The 27010-nt window shown below is 36.6% G+C and overlaps 4 protein-coding genes across 6 annotated transcripts; 2 read left to right on the forward strand and 2 right to left on the reverse strand.

The window, feature by feature from the left end:
- Nucleotides 1-102: 102 nt before the first annotated feature.
- Nucleotides 103-1043, forward strand: LOC124638159. Its single transcript, XM_047175044.1, has 3 exons — nucleotides 103-483; nucleotides 570-679; nucleotides 825-1043. The coding sequence occupies exons 1-3, from the start codon at nucleotides 421-423 to the stop codon at nucleotides 976-978; spliced, it is 327 nt and encodes a 108-aa protein (XP_047031000.1). The 5' UTR covers nucleotides 103-420; the 3' UTR covers nucleotides 979-1043.
- Nucleotides 1044-2516: 1473 nt separating this feature from the next.
- LOC124638192 (calcium and integrin-binding protein 1-like) lies at nucleotides 2517-5511 on the reverse strand. Its single transcript, XM_047175089.1, has 5 exons — nucleotides 5225-5511; nucleotides 5013-5115; nucleotides 4782-4929; nucleotides 4377-4507; nucleotides 2517-2643 (listed from the first exon to the last, which is right to left on the reverse strand). The coding sequence occupies exons 1-5, from the start codon at nucleotides 5314-5316 to the stop codon at nucleotides 2533-2535; spliced, it is 585 nt and encodes a 194-aa protein (XP_047031045.1). The 5' UTR covers nucleotides 5317-5511; the 3' UTR covers nucleotides 2517-2532.
- Nucleotides 5512-5537: 26 nt separating this feature from the next.
- On the reverse strand, nucleotides 5538-11524 carry LOC124638190. Of its 2 annotated transcripts, none has more exons than XM_047175088.1 (7): nucleotides 10276-11524; nucleotides 9505-9863; nucleotides 9000-9155; nucleotides 7563-7694; nucleotides 6788-7334; nucleotides 6526-6701; nucleotides 5538-6419 (listed from the first exon to the last, which is right to left on the reverse strand). In XM_047175088.1, the coding sequence occupies exons 1-7, from the start codon at nucleotides 11353-11355 to the stop codon at nucleotides 5996-5998; spliced, it is 2874 nt and encodes a 957-aa protein (XP_047031044.1). In that variant the 5' UTR covers nucleotides 11356-11524; the 3' UTR covers nucleotides 5538-5995. The 2 variants fall into 2 exon arrangements, with proteins under 2 accessions (XP_047031044.1, XP_047031043.1); XM_047175087.1 differs by having other exon boundaries at nucleotides 6788-7349.
- A 295-nt stretch (nucleotides 11525-11819) lies between these two features.
- On the forward strand, nucleotides 11820-26954 carry LOC124638328. 2 transcript variants are annotated; one of them, XM_047175267.1, is made up of 9 exons: nucleotides 11820-11953; nucleotides 16812-16961; nucleotides 18914-19065; nucleotides 20592-20795; nucleotides 21187-21321; nucleotides 22047-22524; nucleotides 22634-22675; nucleotides 25280-25369; nucleotides 25680-26954. In XM_047175267.1, the coding sequence occupies exons 2-8, from the start codon at nucleotides 16814-16816 to the stop codon at nucleotides 25354-25356; spliced, it is 1236 nt and encodes a 411-aa protein (XP_047031223.1). In that variant the 5' UTR covers nucleotides 11820-11953; nucleotides 16812-16813; the 3' UTR covers nucleotides 25357-25369; nucleotides 25680-26954. The 2 variants fall into 2 exon arrangements, with proteins under 2 accessions (XP_047031223.1, XP_047031222.1); XM_047175266.1 differs by lacking the exon at nucleotides 11820-11953 and adding an exon at nucleotides 14343-14479.
- The last annotated feature ends 56 nt before the right edge of the window (nucleotides 26955-27010 follow it).

The following is a 27010-nucleotide window of genomic DNA, read 5'->3' on the forward strand; positions in this document are numbered from 1 at the left end:
ATTTGATTTTGACATAATGACGTCCACATCGTTTTCAACATTACCACAGTAAAATACTTATAGGCACACGATTACGATACTCGCAGTGAGACAGCAGTCGAACCAGTCGACATTGCCCAAATTAAGTTGGAAGTTGACTCTTAAATCTTATGTCGTTTAATCGTTTAATACATAATCTGCACGAACAGCGAGCTAGCAACGGCAACGTGACAAAAAGCTTCTGCTCAATTCTGCTGTGCGTTTGGCCCGCGAACTATGTAGAACAACAGCAGCAAAAAACAACAGAAAGCCATTCCGGCTGTTTGAGACCACCCTAAGAGGTGATTATAAAGTGACAGTGTAGCTAAGGTGTTTAAAAAAAAACATGACGCTGTTTCTTTTTGACATTATTGGTATCTTGTTTAAATTGTTTTGCTAAAGATGGTTAAATATATTTTATTCTCCGATCCTCTACGTCAGGAAGAAATAGATACATTTTACACGGTTGGTAAATTCTTAACGTTATACATATGTTCCCAGGAAATTAAGAATATTAGAAAGATATACATAATTGTACAAATATTTTGCAGGCTAGTCAAATGCAACGTGATTATTACAGAGGCTACCCGCGATGCTATCATCCGCTGCAATACTTCAAAGAACCTGAATATATGTGGCAATGCGCTCCAGAGATGTCTCAGTAAGCAATTTATATTTATAGATAGAAATGTGTCTTCCATCATCAGTTGCTGATCTACCCGTGTCCGGAACCTTAATAGCTGGCAACACCTATATACAAACACATTATAATAGCTAGTTTAAAAACTATTTTTCTTTTATTACAGTGTGTACCTTAGTTTCCCGCCTTACCACGTGAGGTACAAGCAACCTGTAATATTGCCGCCTACAACAGAAGGTACATTAGAGATACCTACACTTCCTGGTAGATCGTTGGCGGGACGATACAATAAGGCGGCATGTAAAGCCTTTATGAGATGAGCCATGTAAATATTGGAAGAAATAAAAATAAAATTATGCCAAGACTCAATAAATGTGCTACGAAGGTGGGGTCTTTTATTCTGTAAAGTCATTTTTGATGTATGTATTTTTTTTTAATTACTCGTAGTCGTAGTTCTTCATCAAAATGTATTTATTCCACACTAAAGTGCTTGGCCCGAAAACATTTCAAGACTGAATAAATAGATTAATAAAGTTCGACTGATTAAATGCGCACTTGCACTTCTTTCTAGGCTAGGCCTCTACTTATTGTTGCCTCTATATAGTAAACCTGTGATTCACAATGCACTTGTTCGCTTTACGACAGATTCGATTTATGGCCCACGTCCGTGGTGTGACAAAGTATATTTCAGCTCCGTTTCGGTAGAAACGGAACCGCAACAATGTTTTGATATTTTACTATTTGAAATCTGTTCCTCGTCTTCTTATATTGCGTTGTCCATCTTCTATTAAACGTTTCCGGGAGACAAACTTGACTGTTTTGTCGGTGGCATTGAGCGAATAGCCTTAATTGCAAAAAAAAACTTACTGTCAAAATTTGACATTTGACTGCCACTTTTTCCCTACCGCCCAGGCTACAACATGACTCGCGCGTAATTCAAAATTTTTAAGTAATACATACCAAAATTATTGCAAGTAGGTATCTACAATAATAGTCAGACATGGAAAATATATTATTCGTCGATAATGCAAGACAAGATGAAATTGAAACATTTTATGAAGTACGTATACCTTTGCCTTTAATTATATTTTGAGTACTTTCCACAACAATCCTTGAATTGTTGGTAAAGCAAGCACTACACTTTCCAGGCAGCACAACGACACAGAGATTATTACAGAGGATATCCCAATTGTAATCATCCGCTAACTTACTTTAGGGAGCCAGAGTACATGTGGCAATGTCCAAAAGATATGACTCCGTAAGTAAATTCGATTTACTTATATGTAAACTCTTTACTATTATATCTACCTAGTCAAGCCTTGTAATTAGTTAGTCTTGGAGTTATTTATATAATATTACTCGTCACATTTCTTTTAGTATTCAAGCCCAAGGATTCCGGATAAAAGCTCGTAGGCGTTTCGTTTTAGTCGTAGTTTTGATTTCGTTACTCTTTCGTCGTCCGCTTCAGTCAACCTGCCTTGTCTTTCTCCAGTGTCTACCTATCGTTCCCGATGTACCACGTGAAATACAAACAGCCAGCTGTCCTACCGAACACTACGGGCCGGACGACTGATATGCCTTCGTTACCGGGCCGGACTCTCGCCGGACGCTTCAATAAGGAAGCCTGCAAAGCTTTCGTCAGATAAGGAAGGTATATCTAATGATACTCGAGTCTATAACACTCGTTATTTACTGAAAGTTCTAAAACGGAATAAGCACGTTTGACAATAGACTGACCCTAATCAAAAGTCTCCTTTTGCCAAAGAAACTTGTGTATTAAATTAGTTTGTACAGCATATTAATAAATAAACATATAGGACAAATGTTCGGCTAAACGTAAAATCAAATGAAAAACAAGTTAGGTATGTGTAATTCTATAATCTAAAATAGAAAGAAGATGGGAACTCAGGCAGCCTTGCCATAATGAGTTTGAATTCGTTAAGTCCGATGCCGCCACTCCTATCCAAATTAATTTCATCCAGTATCTGAAAAGTGAAAAAATAAAATAAGGGAAGAATTTAAAGTCACCGCGTAAAATTATACGGACGCTTATGTCGATAATTACTATATTTTTGAGCCGAAGTACGTTAAAATACTAAATGATGTTTAATTTATGCAAATCATTCATCATTCAAAATTATGCGTGCGAGGTATAATTGCTGAAGATTTGCGTGTTCGCATTGAGAAATCGACACTCAATGCTGTAGAGCTCGTCTACATACTTAGTTTAGAACAGTATAGTAAGTTCAACTCAGTCGTGCGCGCGGCCCTATGTGTGGGTAACCCTTGTACATATACAGTGACTTTGTGTGCGTGACAAGAGGTACAGTCGGGTACAAATACAGTTATTTAGGGGTTGTATACGGCTGTTTAAAGTACAGTTATTACGTAATTTAGTTTATTTATTTATAATGATTCTGTATCGCTACTTGAAAAATCAAATGATGAATTTTCGGATTCGCTACTTTCACCAATGTTAATTATAAATTCTGACTCCATGTCAAAATGTCTATAGTATTCTTCTTTTTTCTTTTGTACATGTCGACAAGTATTACCCAACATCCCTTCATCAATTTGACTTAAACGTTCATTTATGAGTTTCATTATTTCCGTCTTATTTTGGTCGACATTATGCGAAGCAATATAATTTTTTAAAATTCCCCACACATTTTGTTTCCATTATTATACTAAATTATAGGTCTTTTACATTCTTAGTCCACACATTTATTTATTGTCCGCGTACCCCGAGCTAGAAAATATGTAAGGAGTATTTAATTCATCTTAGATATTTCACTTCATTTATTTCTTAGATACTGTCAATATCAATTTGAAAAGCCGTATGAGAAAATAATGATAAACTGTAAAATGTAATAATGGTATGAAGATCAAGAAGAAGGCGTTTGATACATGCATCCTGCCCTGCCTTACCTATGGCTGTGAAACCTGGGCTCTGACAAAGCAACACAGGGACAAACTAGCAGCTTGTCAGAGAAGCATGGAAAGGAGCATGCTAGGTCTAAAACTAATGGATAAAATCAGGAGTACAGACATCAGGAACAAAACAAAATTAACAGACATACTGACACGTATTGATCAACTCAAATGGAGATGGACGGGACATATGCTCCGTTGCAAAAAGGAAAAGTGGAGCAAACTGATTACAGCTTGGTACCCAAGGGACGGCTCTAGAACCCGAGGTCGCAAAGCTAGAAGATGGGAGGACGACCTGAAATTGACCTTAGGCCCCCTTTGGCTAAGAATAGCAGAAGACAGAAAGCAGTGGAAAGAGTTGGAGGAGGCCTTTGCCGTAAGGCACACCGAAATAAGGGACATTTTATAACATTTTGTAAATTCAGTGTAGCATATAAATATTTAACTTTAAGTTCACATGTTGTTTATTCGGAAATAAAAGGCTTAATTATTATTATTATTAAAATGTAATAATAAAAAGCTTTGAATGTTGTTTCATTTTTTTGAAACGCTACCTGACTCCTTAAAACATTTTCTCCGTGAAGAACTAGACATTTTCGTAAACGACTGTACCCATAACAAAAAGCGATGAGAACACGTCATGCTCGGACGACGTCACTGTCACACGAATGAAAGTTGTATATTTACAAGCCGACGCACACATAGGGCCGCGCGCAAATTTGAGTTGAACTATCTATACCTAGTACTTAATTTATATTGTACCGAAATACTGAACTATAATACGTACAACTTTAGCAATTTGCCGTTTGGATTCCTGATCGAGGCAGTTCTCAACGTTATCTCCTTTAGTATTCAAAGTCAGTCGGTCTACGATCCCGTTGATGTCATTAGCTGTTATCTGGTTATCTCCATCTAAATCTGGAATTACAAGAGCGAATTATGCTACAGGATCCGGAAAACTTAGGTGCCGACTGATTACACTTCGTCCGTCACAAATTTCATTTGAATAACTCAGAAATGAACAAGTTCCTAGTCTACTGATCATCTTTCAAAGTCTAAATTAATCATTTCTATAGTTAGAATGCAGTTAGATATGCCGTTTTACGTTCACCGATATCTTCTATCTACTTAATCTAAGATTTTTTATAACAAGACTTCTGCTTACAGGACATAGAACTAAATAAATAATTACCGAATATCCTAAACGCCCAAGCAGCTTTGACAACAGCAGGGCACTCGGCGCTCATAGCCGAACACAAATCTACCAAATCTTCGAAAGAAAAGCAGTCATCGTTTTTGGAAGAAAATACACTGAAAATCCTGTCTTGAAATGGATTGTTCTGAAACCAAAATCGTCAAGGCTTCTTCATTGATTGCATATCTAAATAGTTTAACAAATTAAAATGTATTGAATGAAACACACCTTCAACACATGGAACTTCGACAAAATGTCTTCTCTGCTAAATCTATGGTGAAAGTCATGTTGAATCTTTTCTGGTCCAATTGAATAAAACTTTTTCATCAAGCTGAAAAATATTACACGCTTTTTAATTTTTGCATCTGCGTCCAATAAATGTTTTAGCTAGGTATTGACTATAACTACAGAAGAAATAATTATTTTGTGCAGTGACTTACTACAAAATTTCACCCTTATTTAGATAGGTCAGAGATGCGTAGTCTTCGAGAACATCTTGTGTCAATCCAGGATATGACTGCGAGCTGCCCATGTTGTTTGTTCTTTGTATGCTATTTTCTATGTAATCACTACCACTCGAATGTGCTCACGATAAATCCTATTGTATACTAACAAAAACTTAATCACACCATATAAAAATTATCTTATCACTCTGATTAACAATTTAAAACGAATATTGTGTCGACAATAAGGTTATGCCAATAAATCATTAGTGACGTCGAATTAGGGCAACTGCTCAAATAAAACTGCAAGTTATATTAAGGAAAAATAATTTATTGTTTAAAAATAACACCCGAGATCATACTCAGCAATATTAACACATACATACGAAAAGTCAATGTAATACAAATATAGCAATATGCTGCATTCTACAATTTGCTAATAACTTATCCAGAATAATGTCGTTTCATAGGCTACTAGTTGCTAGAAAGTCATGCACAACGAAATAAATATATGAGACAAAACAATGTACTGTTATAAAAGCGTCTAGATATAAGAATGACTAAATAGTGGTTGGTTGAAAAATTGCTAAGTTCCTTATAATCGAAAAAGTCAGGTCATGTCGTATTCACTAAAAGTTTTAGGTGATACTACTTTCACTCATTTATTGCCACTAATATTTACAAGCGTCGTCGTCGATACTCTTGTCATTTTCGGTACAAATGTCGCAACAATTTGCAACTCAAGTATTGACGCTCAGTGTAAGCACATCACCTCTTAGGAAAGTCAACATTATCGAAACTAATTTGCCGTCGAGCCCTCATTTTGGCAGCTTCTTCAAAGGAAGGCATGGAGTTGGATTTGAATAGACCCAGGCCGGACTTATCGAGCATACTGAGGCCACTGCTGCTATTTGAATTGCTATCTATATTCACTAATTTGTCTTGTAGGATATTTTTGGAACCGCTTTTTGGTTGATCCTGTTTCATTCCACTGCTATGCGTGTTTTCTTTGATTTGCGAAGTGAATGTGCTGGTAACGTTTTGCCGGGCGCGCATTTGTTGGTAGGCGTTGGCAGATATGTAGCCCGATACTTTGTGATTGGTTTCGTTCGCAATTTTCATCTGTTCCTCCTGGAAACATTCGTCGACGGTGCGACCTTGTATGATTGCGAATACGTACTGACGAGCTAATCTGTAACAGAAAATTTTAAGTATAAATACAAATGAAATAATTAATAGAGACAGATAAAAACATTCCTAAATTACATGATTTTTTGAGGCGAATTTTAAGTACTCACTTGAGCATAGTTTCAGAAGTGGACAGTTTGGGTGCAGCGAGTTTAGCAGCATGGGGAGGCAGGGCGAGTAAACGGCGCGTGAGTCGAGCTAGAGACGATGCTTTTTCTCGAAACCCTGGCGATGACATGCGCCAGCCGTGAACGCGCAGAGCCTCAGACACCGCCCACAATAATTTCTGAAAATATAATTATTATATTTATATAATTTTGATCAATATTTATAATAAGTTGTTCATTGTTCCGTTTCGACGGTTTAAATTACCTTTTTATGAGTTTCATTCAGTTCAGTCGAGCTCTTCGTAGCAAATGCCTCCGATGCTCGCCGTGTGAACGCGAGTGAATGCGAACTTCCTATCGTATCGCCTCCGAACGATAAACTCTTTGCTATTTTACTTCTGCCGTTATCCAAATCGTCGTCAAATGGATCGCGTTTTCTTTTGAGGAAATGATCGCTTTGCGTGCCATCCATGCTTTTTGTCTCTGCTGTGCTGACAGGTGAGCCAAACAATGCCCGCTTGGATTTCATTGCTTGAGCTGGTACAGAGGTTGATGGTGCTGGGGGAACAGGTCTTCGATGTTCAGGACTGAACAAGGCTCTTTTTAAAGTTTCTCTAGCGGGCTGCGATCTAGTAAGATGGTCAGAGTCCATGAGTAGTCTTCTCATTGCCTTTTTCTTACTGGACCCCCCACTTCTCGTCTTAGGTGTCTTGGCAGGAGTCTTTTTGCCAGGAGTCTTGCGAATTGGAGTTCGTTTACCAGGAGTGCGTCTAGTGCGGGGACTCTTTCTTTCCGATGTATTGACCAGCTTTCTGTGTGGGAAGAAACTTGAAACAATTTCGATATCAGTACTGGGAAAGATAGTAGGTAGAAAAATATACAAAAACAAGAAGAAAATTTTTGCATAACAACGGCAAAGGGTGCAAAGCTTGTTAGATAGACCAGTTTTTTATGAATAAAAAAGGAGACATTTTTAAGTTAATCAAATGGACACTGTAGTGCGCCCAGATATTATGTTTATGTATTATGTAGATACTTACTTCTTATCAATGAGCACCATTTTGGAGTTGGAAGATTGCGCTTTTTCATTGATAGTGGCTGCACTGGCGAAGGCTTGTCGGCGACGCGCCAAGTGAGATAAACGACGTCCGGGTGACTTCGCTTGGGCCATCCTGCAATCAACATGGAATAAGTATTAGGGTGCGTCCACATCTGGCGAATGTGCCGCGAATGTGCAGCTCGCGAGCCGTTTGCGACCTGCCCGCGAGCTGCGCGCGTGCATTTTTGTTCGTGCGCCGCCCGCGCGCAGTTCGCGCGCGACTCATGCAAGGCTCGTATAGAGCGCGCAGGCGGCGCGCGACTTCTGACATCTTCGATAGTACTGAGCCAGTAAACGGAACTGTAAGGGCGAGAACTGAGTGCGCGCAGATCGCGCGCCGCTCGCGCGCTCTATACGAGCCTTGCGTGAGTTGCGCTAAAGAGGCGCACCAAGCTATTGCAGTGACTGCACGCGCGCAGCTCGCAGGCAGCTCGCAAACGGCTCGCGAGCTGCACATTTGCGGCACATTCGCCAGATGTGGACGCACCCTTAGACATAGTATCAACCATAGATTTAGGATTCTTCTACCCTTTCATTGATTGGCAAAGTGTGACAGACAACTATCTGTAGTATGAATTCAAAATATGGACACATTAGAGGCCTATAGGGCAGGGGGCATGTATGTATGACATACTGACACTTGATGAAGTTTGTTGATGTCAACAGGTAACTGGAAAGAGGCTTCATTCAAATCACTTGATTGTTATCTATCTACTATCTTATTTAATTTTTTCTTTTGTTTATATGATTACATAATTTCACTGCCTATTTTATAACCACAATAAATTGTACAGCTCTAATCATGGTAATCAAGTAAGGATGTACAAATAAACTCATTTGCGATGCCTACTCATACACAAGCAATGTTTCAAATTACTTAATGAGAGTATGTACTAGTTATATAATTAATATTAAGTACTTTATGAACAAACAAGTATTTGCTAACTTAGAGCTGTTTTTGAAGTATTCTTTTACATTTTATTTTCCTGATTCAGTCAAGATGTAGGATTTAATTCCAGATTATGGTGAACTTTTCTCATCTGCAGGTGGCAATTCACTTGGCAGTTTTGGTTTGAACCTTTTCCAAATGTAATGTTGCAACTTTTTCCATTTCACTTTGATTACTCTGTATATTGATACATTTTGTGTTAATAAATTCATTAGCTGTTTCCGCGGTTTCACCCGCATTCTGGGGGAACTTTTAGGACAAAGATAAAATATAGCATTTGTTACTAGGGAAGAGTCTAGTGACCCAACAGTGAAAGAATTTTCAAATCAATTCAGAAGTTTCAGAGCCTTTAGGGAAACATCTACAATGTTTTTTTTAAGACAGATACAAAGAAATATCATTACTAACAAATAACTATATAATACATACTTGAGTCGCAATGCTTTTCTCTTGCTAGCGCTGTTAGGGGACTGCAGGCCTCCAGAGTAAATGTTAACACTAGTATCAGTCTCGGCTCCAACGTATCTCTCTCCATAACGTAATGCAAGTAACTCTAGCTTCTCTGAGTGCTTTGTCACATTGTAACTGAAAATAAATTAAAAATATTATTTTTATTAGCACTATAAGTACGTCAGTATGTATTAAAAATACTAGCTTGCATCCTCTAGCGTTTTAAACCACATCCCATAGGAAGTTTCCAAGATAAATGGGCTACCTAACAAAAAAAAAAAAACAAATTGGACCAACAGTTACCTCATCTGTTATACAATATTGACAGATTATTTATAATGAGGTAAACAATTATTTTTCCTCAAATATATCTGTGAGTTAAAAGTTTTTAAGGAATATTATGTTCAAACAACTATTTGATAAACAAATACAGTCTGTAACCACATGTACTGAAACCTAATTAAATTAATGAAATAATACTCACTATACATCATGGTATCTGCACTTTATCACATCAGGCCACACTGTCTCAGCCGCTTCTATTTCAGTGGACATCTTCAAATGTATGCTCTTATCATTAACACTAGTATCTAAGTCTGAATTATCATGTAACTTAGCCTTCTCCCCACAACTCTTACTAGAACTTTCTTCTTCTTTAGTACTGTCAGGGATTTCAACAAAAGACACCCTTTTTGTTGGCGTGGTGGCGTTCATTTCGGGAGGAATTACTTTTGCATTTTCATCAAAGAGTGGTAAGTAGCAGTAGTACTTTTTAAGCATTTCTGAAACGTCAGTCTTTAGCATGGTCACGGATGGTGGTGGTAGAACTCCTTGCAGCGTTTCCTGTTACAAAGTTTGAGTTTTAAATCATAATTTTATGGTACACCAAAAGTGTAGTATAAAAACTCATTTATAATACATAATATTTGAAATATTATTACACCTATGCTTTAAATTAAACTAAAGTAATAAGTGTGTGTTTTTGTAGATGTTAAAATTGCATACCTACACATTTTACAAAGACAAATAAGATGCACCAAGGTCACATGTACATATATTTTCAAACAAAAGTATGCCACAGCAATTTATTCCACAGATAGTTTTGTGAAAGTCATCAGTTTTAGTTTTAGATGACTTAAAAATATGCTACAAAATAATCAAATCTTATATTTAAATAATTTGCAGGTTATTATGTTATGCAAATTACTTGAGTGAGGTTAATGTAGTGTTGGCAAAGTGCATAGTGGTTGCTTACCTCAATTTTTCTAACTTTTCTTTTGTCATGAGTTTCATAGTCTTTGAGAAAGCCCCAAAAAGGTTCCGGCTCAGGAGGTAGGTCACCTTCTTCATCATTATCAGAAAACATATCAGGAGATCTGACTCCGCTGTCAAAGGAGGCTTCAAGTGATGAGTAGCTTTGTTCAGAGTTCCACTTTGCTGTGCTGCCCTCATCATTCACAATAGGACAGTCCTTCTTAACATTATTGTCCTCATACTGAGAGTCTCCCGTACTCTCCCAGGCTTTATCTAACCTCTCACAAACATTGTCTGAAGCATCACTAACTCTCTGGTCACCGTCACTAGTCTCTACTGTAGACTCCACATTATCACTGCTACTTGTAAAAGGTCCACAACTTTGTTCTTCGCGTTTCTCTACCAAATTAACTAAACCAGTACTAGAGCTCATCGCTGAGATAGGGTCAACTATAGGTTTTAACTTTTGTACATGCTTTATTGTACCATTGAAGGATAATTCACTAATAGGCAACTTGAAGACGTTCTCTGAAGGCCCCACATCTCTAAACATAGGAACACTATCTACTGCATTGTTACTGTTTTCCATAGTAGGGGTTATGAACATAGGATGTTTACTTATCTCTGTTCTCGAGTCCTCTGATGATACTTGAATGTCAGTTTGATTAGATTTATCGTTCAAAAGACTATGGTCGATCGTAGCAAAAGAATTTTCAAGTAACGAGGCCGCAAGTGGCGAACAAGGCGAATTGATTTTCACACACAAATCTGTATCTAAACTAGATCCTTTGTCAGTTAAATTATCTCTAACAATTTGATTTAACAGATCGCTCTCAGTTTCAGCTGTTTCGCAATGTTTATTTATAACATTCGTTGATGTTACGATAGATAACTCTATGTTACCTCGGCTGTGTGAACTCTCAGAATCACAGTTATTTATTGAAGACACGCGTTCGGTAGGTTCACGATTCACACTTTCTTCTATCAAAGGATCAACAACATTGAAACTCCGCAAATACCGTTCGTACAAAGAAAAACTATCGCTCATGGAGTGACAATTTGAGTCTTCAAGGGATTCCATCACCACTTCATTCTCATTACTGAAACGTTATTTTTAACTCATTTTTTGTTTCTGTATCACGCCAAAGTTATTCTAATTTATAAAGTTATCTAATTAAACTGCCAAATAACTTTATGTAACTTAAAGCTACACAAACGCGCCATTTACGCCATGTTGCTAAAACTAATAAAAAAAGTGAAACAAGCAGCATAGACTTGAACACGCTTACCACAGACTATGCAATAAAATGGAGAGGATTCTGGTTTCATTGTTGCATCCTAGCCTCAAACTACAATGAATGTCGTGGTCTCATGTATTCTAACCAACTTCAAAAACCCAGCATAATCATTCCATAACATTGTTAAACCAAAATCCAACCAGAAAAAATGGTAGCAAGAGAGGTTGTAGTAATAGGAAGAATGGTAATCTACTCAACTATTTTATTTGACACTGACTGACACTTTGTGTCATCAATAAACATTTTGACAATTTTGACAAGAACACAAACTTTTTGTTGAAAGTTGAATCGAAATTGAATAAGAATCAATCGGACTTGTGCGTCGTGAATATTGACTGTAAAACACAAACAACGTCCCGGCTTTGAATAGAAATTGTATTGGTACGTACATCCACTTTATAAGTTTTTGATCTCATCCATTATTTCATGAATAATTTCTTCCTAAGAAAGGTAGTAGAAAGTTTTGAAGTCATAACTATATCACGCATGTTATAAAATTCGCTAATGAAATAATGATTGCGGCTTTGTAGTGTAATACTATCAGTGATACGCATTCTTACTCCTAGGAGGACTCTCGACGTCTTTTTAAACTGTTTGGAATTGTATGTTCTGCGAAACGCGGCTTAACCGGTTTTCTAGATATCGTCTTTCAACAATAAAATTGTTATTTTGTTATTCTTTTTTATAATAGCACCTTGAAAGTCTTTAGGCACCCCCAAGCTTGTTATTGTATTTATTCATTACTATGTTGTGAAGCATTGATACAATCAGTTTTCGACACAAGTTATTTCTGCAATACATAGGTTAAATTTGGGGTAATATCGGTGTTTACATTTTTATGTAATAGGTACCACTTATTATAACCAGTCTTTTTGTGAACTTTCCTTTTTTTTCTAAAGAAACAAAAATGTTGAAGTACCTTCATAATTTTTTAAATACTTTGGAAACCCTGTAAGTTGATGAAAATCCCAGACATAATAAAAAAAAATCTAATAGGAATTTACAAGATTATGTAGCACAAATCTAGAGGTGGGATTGCTGGCAAAAAATATTAACTTTTGTATTTTCAAAATAGTGTAACTAATATTCCATATTTGAATCAACCCAAACACACCACAGACTCTGTACTCTATATGTAAAAATAATATTAATGAACAATTAACAGACATAGTACATGTATAACATATTGATTATAGTCTGTTTTTTAATCTCGTAGACTAAATTGACACTTGCAAAATGTCAAACTTTCTAATAATTTTGCTAGCTCTGTGGTGCAGTGTTGTACTTACGATACCGGTTCGTTGAATCGTAACTTTTTATCTATAATAGACGAATTTAATATTCATTCAAAGTTTTATATTTAAAATTCACGTACGTACACATGGCTGTACGACGTGCTACAAACTGCCAGGGATATCTGACCACGCAAAGCCATGCGTAATCATCAAGGATAAGCCCATTATTTCAGGATGACTTATTGTAAAAAGTTACGATTCAACGAACCGGTATCGTAAGTACAACACTGCACCACAGAGCTAGCAAAATTATTAGAAAGTTTGACATTTTGCAAGTGTCAATTTAGTCTACGAGATTAAAAAACAGACTATAGTAGTAAATAATATCATACAGCACTGTTAATAATAATACAAAATTGAGAAGTGGGAGTTTGTCTGGTTGTTTGTATTTAAATGTTCAACTTTTATTAGTTTTTTCTTTAAGTTGAACTTCAATAAGAATGAAAGTAAATAATACTAGTTTTTTTTAATATTAGGATAAGCTAGACTTTGCTGAAGTTGTCGTATTTATGGCATTAGTATGTATGTGAAATTCCATCCATCCTCCAAGCCTTTTTTCCCCTATGTGAACATAAACTCTAAAATGTAATACTCAACAGTCAGTATTCATTTGGATATTTCACGAGAGACAACAGAAAATCTTCAATATGTTGCCAGAGTATTTACAACAAAATCGTTTGATAAGCTTGGATACAATATAACAGGAACAATTTCTTATATTTAAAACAAATCATATTGTAACTGAGTATTAAATAAATATGCCAGATCATCCATAGTATCTTAGTTAAATTGGTCTAGAATGGAATGATATTGTGATTCTCCTCCAAAACAGCAATAAATCAATGTACTAATCAATAACGCTAAGCCTGCATAGCCGAAAATAACCAAATATACATATTATATTGACGTCAATACATCGATCTGTGTACACGCGTAACGTGTACGTGCAGCTATATCATGTAGGCCTTTTTTTGGTGGGTAACATCCCCTGCAAAATGACCCCTCCCTCTGTGGGTGCAGCTTGAGTGGTGTACTCTTACTGACTGAAACCGAGTGAAACTCATCTTTCTTCTTGAGCCCTTAGTGTAGCAGGGCCGCAATAACTATCTTACAGCCCCAGCAGGTTCTGGCCCTTATGTACCCCACTGGGATGTGTTGACTCCCTTTGAGGAGCGCGTAGAAAAACGCGCGCCACCGACACGGGCGTCTCTTATGAGATGGAAGGACGGCGACCCACCCGAAACTCACCGTATATCACGTAGGCCTCAATAATCTAAAATACACAAATGACATAAGCAAAGTCGTACGAAATCGGTAGTAATTAGATATATATATTGGATATTTGTCTCACTGGCCTCACGGTATCTGTCTATGATTGCACTGACCTCTGCCCTCTGCGCCTTATTATCTATAAGGTATAAAGAAGTCAAAATGATGTATTCACTCAGGCTCCTGCACTCATTACCCGTGTCTCGGTAAAAATTTAAAAAAGATAACGGTGCATTGAAGTTTGTTTTTTTATAGCTCGCGCATGCGCTTTGTGAATGTTATAAGTTTAACATAGCTTGATGTGTGATTAACATATTCTACGTTTTTTGCGGAAATTGTGAAGGTAACGTTAATTATGTTAATTAAATAGATAATATCTTAAATGTTTTGTCATGATAGTTGTTGTTCTGTGATATTTTTGGCGAGACAAACGAGAGCTTGACGGTCGTGTGTAGTGTTGTCAGTCGTTTGCTATCTCGTTAAAAGGTGCACGTGAGTTTCAGGATTTATTTATCACTTGAGTAGGTATAATTACTTATTATGTGTGGTTATGTTAATTTAATTAGAAGCGCTCATTAGCCGTCGCACTCTTACGCACTCAAAATGTGCATTTTGTAACTGGTAGTTATGAAATGCATGCAAATATTTGTTTTACTAGCGATTGTTCTGGAATCTGGATCATATAGAAACCAATTCATACTTCTTAATTCTCTTATCAAACTAGGTACATTCTTATTCCAAATTTTACTTAACACTTATACCTGCCTAAGCATTTACTAACATCTAACGCTCGTGTTTCGTACCTGAAACTAAAATTACAATTCCAAACGCCAATTTTTCGTTAACGTTATCTCTCCAACTAAAATATCCGTAAAGAATGATTTATTTGCCCCAATTAGCGATTCTAAATTAATTAATGACATAATCTGATAAGCTGTGTGTACATGAGTGAACGTCAAATCGTCCAGACCGGTGGACTCTGCGATTTGATTTCTATATTAATGTTGTTTACAAGTCCACAATATCTTGGGGTACCTACTCGTTCTTATGATATTTACTCGCTAGTGGAATTTGAACGTGGAAGTAGGTTGATTGGTAGCTATTTTTGATACCGTGTAAAGCAGTGGTTCTTAACCTTTTTGTCATGAGGGACCACTTTACCAAAAGTTTGGCTTGCCGGGGACCACCCCATTGGTTTGTCTAAATTGAGGGTTCTTTGATAAAGAATACAAGCACACTTTATAATTAGCACTCATTTCTTTATTATTTAGCAAGAAACTAAAAGCTACAGGTTTTAATTTAATGAGATTTTTGTGACTGCATTCGCTTTACTAACTTCAGAATTCTTGGTTTAGTACTACTTTCAAATGCGAAATTTTTTCGGACTCGTACGGACGTAAAATGTATCCCGAACGTACTCAACTCTTTGTTTGTTGCTGAATACGCGAGCAAAGCGAGCGGGAAATTTTATTATTTTTTAAGACTCAATACCAAAACTACGTAAAATGTAGCCCAAACGTATTTAACTTTTTGTTTGTTGACAAATGCAAAAACGAGGGCATATAGTTTCTGAATACGCGAGCGAAGCGAGCTGGAAATTTTAATTATTTTTTAAGACTCAGAACCAAAATTACGTAAAAGGGCTACATTTCAAACCTTATTTTTTTTCTGTTGGTCAAGTAAGATGGATAGCAACGTCGCGAAGCAAAGCTTCGCGGACCACTTGGAATGCCTCCAGGGACCACCAGTGGTCCGCGGACCACCGGTTAAGAACCACTGGTGTAAAGCATATCAACCTTCTTATTCGATACTGTCTGTTTCCCGCGTTATTCTGTTTAAAACTACTTCTCGTACCTCGTATTGGAAAGCTTTTGTCATCCGGGGATAATGTAGCTTGCCATCAGTGAAAGAATTGGTCAAATCGATGCAATACTTTCGGAGCCTTTTAAGTTGAAATACACGTACTATTTTCGCGTTGCAGTGAGTCCAAAAACGTGCTCCATGTGCTAAAGATATGCTGCATATCTTTCTCTCTAAGAACGTTAATAACTTGCACTTAAAGTTTTGTTTTCTTTTACTCTAGAAGTAGTCATCGTTAAATCATAACATGCCTCTATCAGTGACGCTACTGTGGAGGTTTTATCTCAAACGAGTATGTATTGAATTAAAATAAACCTGTAGCTTTACAAACTATTCACGTGTTTAATTCAAGTAATTCGTAATTCAAGAGGTTTTAAGCAAAAAAGTGATCCTCAAAAGACATGTATTGTGTGCATCTTAATAAACTGTTTTTCGTAGTCTATTTATAGTATAATATGTCATATTATCATTTCATTTAGTGTCATTAAAATTCGTATTTATACACAATGACAAAAAAGTATGTACATACTTCAAACGGACTTGGATGTTGCTTTTGTGAGCTGGTAAATTAAAATAGCAAGAGATTTCATACATATGTTTCGAATTTTTAAAGTTTTATCGGGACTCAATCGTCGCTCTATGTAAAATATTTTGCACGCTTGTGTTCCAGTCTCCCCACGTTTTAACATAGTGAGACGGCCCCAACATAAAGGGAAAAAGCTTTCTTAGAGGAATTTGCAATTAAACTGGCCAAAGATAATAATAAAAAATGTTTTTATTAAAACTCACATAAAGTTCTAAATTCAAACTTTCAGACATGGAGCTGGTGTCTCTGGTGAAGGAGGTATTCCAGAGCGCGGCGGAGCATGCTGCGTCGTACCGGCTGGGCCAGTCCGCGCTGCGGCACGTTGACCGCACACTGTGGGTTGTAGAGAAGTGTGCCAGATGGGCTGTGCCTCCTCCATGTAAGTAATTAGTATTGCTCCATGTTCCTGCCCTTCACACAATTTTATTTTCGGTGCAGCGTCTTTGAACCCCGACACAATGTCTAAACTGTCGGCCAAATTTTCGCCCGATAATTGTCTACGGATTGTAACTCTAATTAAGCTTTGTAGTTGGTTCTGGTCGTATACATGATCGTTGTAATGTGCGTTCTGCCATTCATTTGCATACTGATGTAAGGGTCCATTCAAACCATCGGCCCGCTAAAAGTTTGCAGTGTGCGCGGGTCTCACTCTAAACACAGGTAGAGTTTGGAGCAGCAGGACGTCATGAGCAACAGACTGTTGCCAACTATTCATAACCATAAAGCCAGGGAAAAACCTACGAGAATATAAATAATACCACCTATACTGCTTTCCATTCAAAGCAGGTAAGAGACTAAATAAGGACATAGTAACGGATATGTGAGGACCGAGGAGGAAATAGTTATCAATTAGTAAAAGTTCTATTTATATGCATGTAGCTTATGCTATGGAGAATGAAGGTGATAAATGTATGTACGAAATGCCGCCCATTGGTCAAATCGTCGATTGACAACTGAAAATGGCTCAATTATCGTTATAGTTAAGTGCAACCCACCGTTTATGTTTAGGTAAATAAACTGAAACTTAGACAGCCCTTTGTGATTTTTCATCCAATTTTGTACATGAAACTGTTAAAACAGAAATACATGTATCCGGACTTTACATATGTTTAAAGTCCATTCCCTAATGAATCTATGAGATAACGAATATCGATAAAATATAAACTGAATGGAAGTGACAGCGAGCTAATATAGTTTTTCTTCTAGTTACTAGAGATAAACAATCATTAGCTTAGTTTTGTTAAATGATGCAGTCGTATTATCTTTGTATGTGAATCATGCGCCAAACAGCGCGCGACTGGTGATAGTATTGATATATGGCTTTGGCTAATCTAAATAAATTCACGGTAAGGCTAATAAATTAATTTAGGAAGAAATTGTGACCCAAATAAACACTAGCAATCAGAAATCGAGAAAAAGAGGATCGCAAAAGAAGTCTATATTAGTGATGAACTGTTGCAAACATTAGAAATCTTTTTTTTGTTGTGATTTTCGTATTAAATATTATAGCGAATATATATGTATATGTATATCGGGTGTGTCGTTCATAATCACATTAAATGAAATGCGTCAATATACTGGTTAATATATATCGATTAACACGAAGAAAAAAGAAAAATACGTAAAAATAAAAAAATGAATTTTTCAAACAAAGTAAATTAGAATAAAAATGTGCGAAATTTAGAACACCATATAAAAGTCAGTCATTACAAACAACTGAAATTCTCCCTTGAAAACTGACAGCTGTCAACTGAGCAAAACATACGATACTCCTAACTTTATCTCTGCTTTACACATGATGTTGTAAATTATAAAAACGAAAAATGACTCCTGTGGTTAAACCACTGAATGGATCAGGTTATTTTTTGTACAATTCGCCATAGAATATCATAAAGTATATGCGTTAGGATTTAATGTGATTGTGAACGACACACCCTGTATATTCTCTTATTAGTAAACATAGGTAAATCTAAGTTAATCATCCTCTATCTTCCTGTTTAATTCTTTGAATCTATACTAATATTATAAAGCTGAAGAGTTTGTTTGTTTGTTTGTTTGAACGCGCTAATCTCAGGAACTACTGGTCCGATTTGAAAATTTCTTTCAGTGTTAGATAGCCCATTTATCGAGGAAGGCTATAGGTTACTTTTTATCCCGGTACGGGAAGTAGTTCCCACGGGATGCGGGTGAAACCGCTGGCAGAAGCTAGTGATAGATATTTATGATCGTGACCTGTTTAATCATCCCAAAAAAAAAACCCTGTATGCAATGGAAGCCCTTCCATAATGTACTTATTCTCATTCACATAACCCTCTATATATTTATTTCCAGTGGATCAAGATGAACGTCCCCAACCGGAGCTGGTCCGGCCTCTACCGTGGGTGTTCTTCCTAGCCATGATAGTGTGGCTGCGGGTCACCAGAGAGACCATATCCTTGCTCAACCTCGTCATGGGGAAGCCACCCTTGAGATCTGCTGATGTGGTATGAATCTGTCATTATTATTTTGCAAATGGATTATAGAAACATTATCACACATTATCACGTGAGGTGTGGTAAAATTTGATATTCTCGAAAAAATTTGCATATTTTTTTGGAATCTCTTACATATATTTGAAGTCTGTTGAGTAACGGAATTTCATCATCAGCCTATCGCAGTCCACTGCTGGACATAGGCCTCTCCAAGTGCACGCCACTGAGATCTATTTTCGGCTTCTCGCATCCAGCTCCTGCCAGCCGTCTTGCGCAAGTCATCACTCCACCGTGCCTGAGGACGTCCTACACTACGTTTGCCGAGGCGTGGTCTCCACTCTAGAACTCGTTTACCCCAACGGTTATCGGTTCTTCGGCTAATATGGCCAGCCCGCTGCCACTTCAGCTTGCTGATTCGGTAGGCTATGTCGATGACCTTGGTTCTCTGACGGATTACCTCATTTCTGATGCGATCCCTCAGAGAAACGCCGAGCATAGCTCTTTCCATAGCCCGCTGAGCGACTTTAAACTTGTGGACCAGCCGTACCGTCAGTGTCCACGTTTCGGCTCCGTAAGTCATGACAGGTAGGACGCACTCATTGAAGACTTTTGTCTTTAGGCACTGTGGGATCGACGATGTTAGGACTCGACGTAGCTTCCCAAATACAGCCCAACCCAACTGAATTCTCCTATTCACCTCGTCCTCAAAGTTATTTCTACCTAACTGCAATGTCTGCCCGAGGTATACATATTTCCGAACAACTTCGAGAACGGCGCCGTGTATCGCAATCGGTTCCGGTAGAACATGTTCATTGAACATGACCTTGGTTTTGTCCAAGTTCATCCGTAGGCCGATGCGTAGAGAAGATTCAGCCAGGTCGTTCAGCATCTGTTGTAGGTCCTGCAGCGTTTCCGCCATGATGACGATATCGTCAGCAAATCTTAAGTGAGAGATGTGTTCGCCATTAATGTTGATGCCGCGTCCTTTCCAGTTCAGCGTCTTGAACATATCCTCCATTGCATTCGTGAACAGTTTCGGGGAAATAACATCCCCTTGTCTCACTCCTCGATGCAACGGTATGGGCCTTGTTTGCTGATTCTGTACTTGTCCGGACATTGTAGCGGCTTCGTAGAGACATCTCATCACTTGGATGTATCGCCAATCTACTTGACAACGCTGCAGGGACTCCAGAACATACCAGATTTCAACCGAGTCAAAGGCCTTCTCATAGTCCACAAATGCTAGACACAGAACGGAATTTAACTATTCTATTGTGTGACTGTCCAAAACAGATAACTGTATTTTAAAAAAGACAAAGATTTTTAAATTAAAATCAATCAATCTTAATCGTCAATAACCATGATCATTTGAAAGGATAAAACTCCATATTTATAAAAGGAATTGATACTTGTAACATACCAATCATAGTTTCTGCAACAATTTGGGTTTGTTAGGTTTATATTATCGTCCCAATATTTGCATATTTATTTGACTCAGGCATCTGAGGCATCTTGCAACTATACCCTTTTACTCACAGGTGATGTACATCCAAAGCAAGCGTCGCTACTTACGAACCCTGAAGTACCAGGGCAACCGCATGATGCGAGCCCGCAGCAGCACCGCGCAGCACTCCTGGGCGGACGCCCTGCACGAGCTCATGCACTTCACCATGTGCTTCCGAAGACAGGAGCATTACGGGAACAATAATACTACCAGGATTAGTAATAATGATGAAGTGCTGGTAAGTGCTAAATGCTGTTTTGTAGAGATAATTGATGCCTTTGTTCAATGCTGGACAGGTCCTTAAGTGTGAAGTGTCCTTAAGTCGAGTAGTTAACACTTTAAATGCTACTTCATGGGAAGCTCGTAATGAATGGGTAACCAAATGTTCTCCCATCTGCGAGGAGATCCTCCGTTGCGAAAGGCACGTTACATTGTGGGTCCCAGCAGACACAGAAGAAAGTCAGTAGAAAATAAGATAGGTAGTCGCTCTATGTAAGACACTGGTACACAGCAGCATCCGATTAAGAATGGAAGCCAGCCCAACATACTTTGGTAAAAGGCTGGGCTGACGATGATCTCCGACAAAACAGCCACACACAGTACTACAATAAGTTTCTACTTTCTTCTAGGTAGTAAAGCGCAGCAAACGCGGTCGCGAGCACACGAGCCCCGCGGCCTCCACCAGTGAGACCACCATGGAGCGGCTCATTGAGAAGATGATGGTAGACCTCGACGCTGACTCCGATGAGGACTCCAGCTTCACGGTAAGCTTATAATGAGGGAATATAATTTATGTAGGTATGTAATTGTTTAGCTTTATTGTATGTATTTAGGTACATAATATTAGGGTAGGGTATAACAAAAAATACATATTATAATTTTCAGATTTGTGATGGAAAAAGCAAAAAGAAAAGATTTTTACGCGCTACGTCAGGGTTTACATTCATTTGTTTTTAACTGACTTCCCAAAAAGGAGGAGGTTCTCAATTCGACCGGTTAATATTGTTTTTAAAATAAGACTGACTATAAGATAGAAGGGAATGAATGTTTGTTTGGGAAGAGGAAAAGAAGAAGCAAATAAGAATGCATTCGTCTGTCTTGAATCGAACTTGAATGATTATAAAATTGATTAAGCCAATGCAAATTATGCTGAACGGATGTGTCACAACAAATAGAATTTAAAAAATAATTCAATATTATCTATTTATGAAATTGTTATGATTATAAGCTTGAAAACTGGTTGTTTTGACTTTTACTCTATTATTAAAGGTCAGAATACAGCTTGTATTAACGTCAAGGATATCCACTGTTTCAATTTTAAATATTATATTTGCCATATTTATGTAAATATCTATATAAGCACGGTAAAAATATTAATGGGTAATCTAGAATCTATAGAAAATATTTTGAAACTTTTTGCATTTCATGTACCTTTATTTTTATTGTTAAATATTTCATTTAAAACATGCCTACATCAATTTGATTACAGTTAACAAACGTAACCAGCCCAAAGAGTGATCGTTCAGACTTCACGGCAGAGTCAGACCAAGACACGGTATATTACAACAACGGTACTACCAAGCAGGCAGCACAAAACAGCCATATCGATTCACCATTCTCGCCAAACATGTCTGAAGTACCCTGTTCTACTCCTGAGAGGAATGATACGCGGCCAAAGGGGACTTCAACTCCTCCTGAAGGAGATAAAGTGAATGAAAACACTCGGGAAGGGGAAAAGTTGAATGAAACTCCCATAACAGGGGAAAAGTTGAATGAAACGCCCGTTGTAGGGGAAAAGTTAAATGAAACACAGCCTGCAGGGGATAAATTGAATGAAACACATCCTATAGGGGAGAAATTGGATGAAACCCTCACCCTACAAGAATCAATTAAAGAAGAAAATCAAAAGTCGCCCGAAATCTCGCCTTCAAAGATCCCGCGAACGCCCAATAATGAACAGAAAATCGGTACGAAATTAAAGACTTGGTCTATTAAAATGAAAGAGAAATTTTCTAAGCAACACCATACTACACTTGGTACGTTGGAGTATTGATCGTTTTTTTTTTGTTTTTTCAGCCAATGGGCGAACGGTTAAGAGTGTGCCCAGCAAAAAGAAAGGTATTCTGATGATTTTATGACAGATGCTTGACTTTATATTCATTAAATCATTTGATATGCAATCTCAGAAATGTTTCATATTTTGCTTGCTCTGATTTCGTAGGTTTGCTCTTTTAAAGCATGATTTATACACATGTGTATTAGCATCACTTCTATAAACGTCCTTGACAATTATGATTTTTTAAATGAAGCAACATCATAAAGAACATTTTTCAAAATCATTCAGTCTAGCATGTCTCATAAAAAACTACCATTCAGCATTTTCGCTGATAAAACTCGCTTTCTTATTTGTCTTATCAATTTCATTGCTAGTTTTATATAAAATGTTTATGCAAATTCAATGATCCGTAAAAACCATTAACATTGCATTGATTAAAAATCGTCATTAAACTTCATTTCTGCGATAAAAGTAGTTATAAACTTCGAATCCTCTTTCGTAAACATTTCATGAAATAGGTTTTGTACTAGCTTGCTTGCAAATTCAAATGCTTATAAAAAAATCGTATAATTTTTTTTTCTTTCGTGTCCATCAGAACCTCATTACCATCGTAAAGAAAACTGTTATTTCGTCATTCTAACAATTAATATTGTACAAAGTCGGTATATAAAATAACGACCCTTCACTTTGTTAACTATTTTTAGGACATTAATCAGTTCTCAGTAGTAACGGTAATTGAGTTACTTTTAATACATATTGTTAGCACTTTAAAAAGACCATCCTTTTCCAAAATCTTTAAAAAGAATATTTATTGTTCAATCAGACAGAGGCTCTTGAGACCTGTCAAAATTTCGAAAATACGCACTACTACAAAACATAAACATAGTATATTTTCAAAATGTTATTATTGTAATAATAAGTTTGCATTATTAAATATCAAAGAGCAGTCATAAATTACACGTGATAGCGTCCACTCGGCTGAGACAAACTATTTTTAGACCGCGATAATATTTTACGAGGTGCAGTCAAAATATTTTCATTAACATTTTATTATCTCGATCCCGTTGTCATTGAGCTTTTTATTTATATTATTTTTGTAAAAAAAAGTTATGTTGCGTGGGTCAATTAATTCCTATTTGTTTTGTGTTCTGTAGAAAATGTACCCCCGCGAATATTATAGATGCGAAAGGAACTTTGTCGGTCTGTCTGGACCTGCTGAACAGATTTACATAAAATATGAAACATATAGGTACAGTCTAGAGCCTCAGAAAGGAACTTTGTCGGTCTGTCTGGACCTGCTGAACAGATTTACATAAAATATGAAACATATAGGTACAGTCTAGAGCCTCAGAAAGGAACTTTGTCGGTCTGTCTGGACCTGCTGAACAGATTTACATAAAATATGAAACATATAGGTACAGTCTAGACCCTCAGAAAGGAACTTTGTCGGTCTGTCTGGACCTGCTGAACAGATTTACATAAAATATGAAACATATAGGTACAGTCTAGAGCCTCAGAAAGGAACTTTGTCGGTCTGTCTGGACCTGCTGAACAGATTTACATAAAATATGAAACATATAGGTACAGTCTAGAGCCTCAGAAAGGAACTTTGTCGGTCTGTCTGGACCTGCTGAACAGATTTACATAAAATATGAAACATATAGGTACAGTCTAGAGCCTCAGAAAGGAACTTTGTCGGTCTGTCTGGACCTGCTGAACAGATTTACATAAAATATGAAACATATAGGTACAGTCTAGAGCCTCAGAAAGGAACTTTGTCGGTCTGTCTGGACCTGCTGAACAGATTTACATAAAATATGAAACATATAGGTACAGTCTAGACCCTCAGAAAGGGCATTAGTAACTTTTTATCCCAGTACAGGAAGTAGTTCCAACGAGAAGCGATTTTAGACCTCGCCATTTTCTAGCGGTGAAACCGCTATCAGAAACTATCTAGGAAAATTTAATATCTTAGTAAAATATCAGCAGAAAAAATATTTTAATTTTGTCGTAGTTATCGTTAGTTTTCCCAATACTTGTTGTGCAATTTGATGCAGTCTACATTTCAATTTTATCAACTTTAAATTAAAATTGTTTTTAACACAAAGAGCCTAAAGTAAGGTTTTATCTCAAATACCACAAACAAATAGTGTTACCTCATATTGCTTGATGCGGTTGCCGAGTAAAAACAATGTGGAGTTAAAAAATCCATTAATTCTCACTTTTATGACCACATAACTTAAGGTATCTAACCTCGGGGTATTTGTCGCGTAGACGTATTACTTACTATTAATTACATGTACTTAAAGAAGTATAATTTATTTCATTTTATACCTGTAATCAATAGAAAACACTATGTTAGGGCTTTTATCAATAACTACATAAAAATGATGTACATATTTAACACAGGGCTGAATAAAACTAAGAAAAAATCGCGCAATTATTTTCTTTATTTTATTGAATGAGTACGCCGTCTCAAAAAAGACACTTCATATATTAGTTTTAACCGACCTTCTAAAAAGTAATATGTTGTCTTATTATGGAGTCAGTTACCAATACATGCATGTTTCTATCAATCAATCAGTCATATTACTTAAGTACATATTTCACGTCATACATACAAACGCTTAATTTTACCGCTTTAAACATATTCATTTGTCAATCAGGTACAATAGCTGAGAAGGACAGAAGAAACTCGGACATGCACGTCGGAAAAACCATACCATCAAACAATACTTTGTAAGGAGGATAAAAAGGTAAAATTAAATATTATTTTAAACTTAACTAGCTATAGCACACTAACACAGCATGGCTGTGAATTGTTAAAATAATTGAAAATATTTTTTTAGATACAGTTTACCCCTCACAAACTTTCCCTCTGTCATATTAGCGTAGGCCTCTTAATTTACCTGTTTTCGGGTAAGGAAATTTCGGTTTTTAATATATTTTTCAGCTTAGCAATCAAGTTCATTTTAAGGTACATTTTAAACTCTTGCAGAAGGCTGCGACTGTCTATTCAGTACGTTCCTTAGGTCATAATTTTAAAAATGTTATTTCTATTTTCAGTAAATCTCGCACAGTCAATCATAGGACGCTGCCGTGCAGTACGTTGTTAATTTAAGTTTATTCATACGTATAATGCCTTGTTAAACTTACGCCTGTACATTTTAATGCAACAGTCACGTACCATTATGGCTACTCTGAAATACTCAACAAAAACATATACTTGTCCTGTACATACTTACTAAATAAGTTATATCAAGTTTTACTTATACAGACACACAAATATTTCAGAGCAGTCAAGATGTTCAAAATTTTATGATAAATAGGTAATACTCAGCTTGACAGAAAAATTGCATTAACGCTTGTAAAAACTGTCATGGTAATTCAAATATTATGTCCTTTTTGCAAATATCGCACATAAAATGCATTTTCCGTGTTCGTCAATGTCGCAAGTCGTGTTAAGTGGCAATTAGGGTGTTAATGTAAGTAATTAGCACTCTTTATCCTGATGGATTATTATGGTGATCTAAGTGATGTGACTTAAAATGTATTGCAGTTTCCATCTTTTATTTACTCTATTTGAATGCTTTTTTAATGTTCGATGTAATTTTCTGTAGTACTATCTGCACACGCATAAGAATCAAGAAGTGACTGTGGTATAGTTCTCAATGAGAATTACTGGAGAAACAATATTTTATTTTAAATGAGAAAAAAGACATCTGCTCCTTTTAACGTTAATTTAAATAAAAAAACTATATGTAACTATATTATATGTTGTAATTTTCACAACTCTGATAAATGATGAATAAACATATAAATGGTAATAACGAGTGATCATCTACCGTTTCGATAATAAGTAATACGCAATAAACTTTCACGTTTTCCATTAACTAGTGTGTAAATGTAAATATACCTTCAGATAACATACAAGTCTTTACCGACGGATGCTGAAGATAAGCGCACTATGAATATTTATGACTGTATAAGTATGTGTTTTCTATTTCTTTTTCTTTTCTATTTCTTCAAGAATCTCGCAAAAAACTATTACTCATTTTGTATTTTTTTACTTCTGCTCTCCTCGTACTTTTTCCAAGAATTATCTTCTTCTAATTTCCCGGAATGATCCTAAGTTAAAAAGTGTGAATTTAAGGCCTGTTTTACTAAGTTTTAAAAGTTGTAACTATTTGCCCGCTTGGGTTTCTAATGTAGTTGGAGTTCCTTTCGTAATCAATTTATGTTTTAATGTATATCATTTTATTGTAAGTCAGTAAGTTTACATAAGTTAAGGCGGCAAAATTATAATCACAAACAGGTTAATATAACATTTTCGACAATTAATATAAGTTAGTGCTGTGCATGTCAAAAATTTTCCTCGTTTACATAATAAATTTTAA

The sequence above is a fragment of the Helicoverpa zea genome, chromosome 17 (assembly GCF_022581195.2).
Source record: "Helicoverpa zea isolate HzStark_Cry1AcR chromosome 17, ilHelZeax1.1, whole genome shotgun sequence".
NCBI classification, from domain to species: domain Eukaryota; kingdom Metazoa; phylum Arthropoda; class Insecta; order Lepidoptera; family Noctuidae; genus Helicoverpa; species Helicoverpa zea.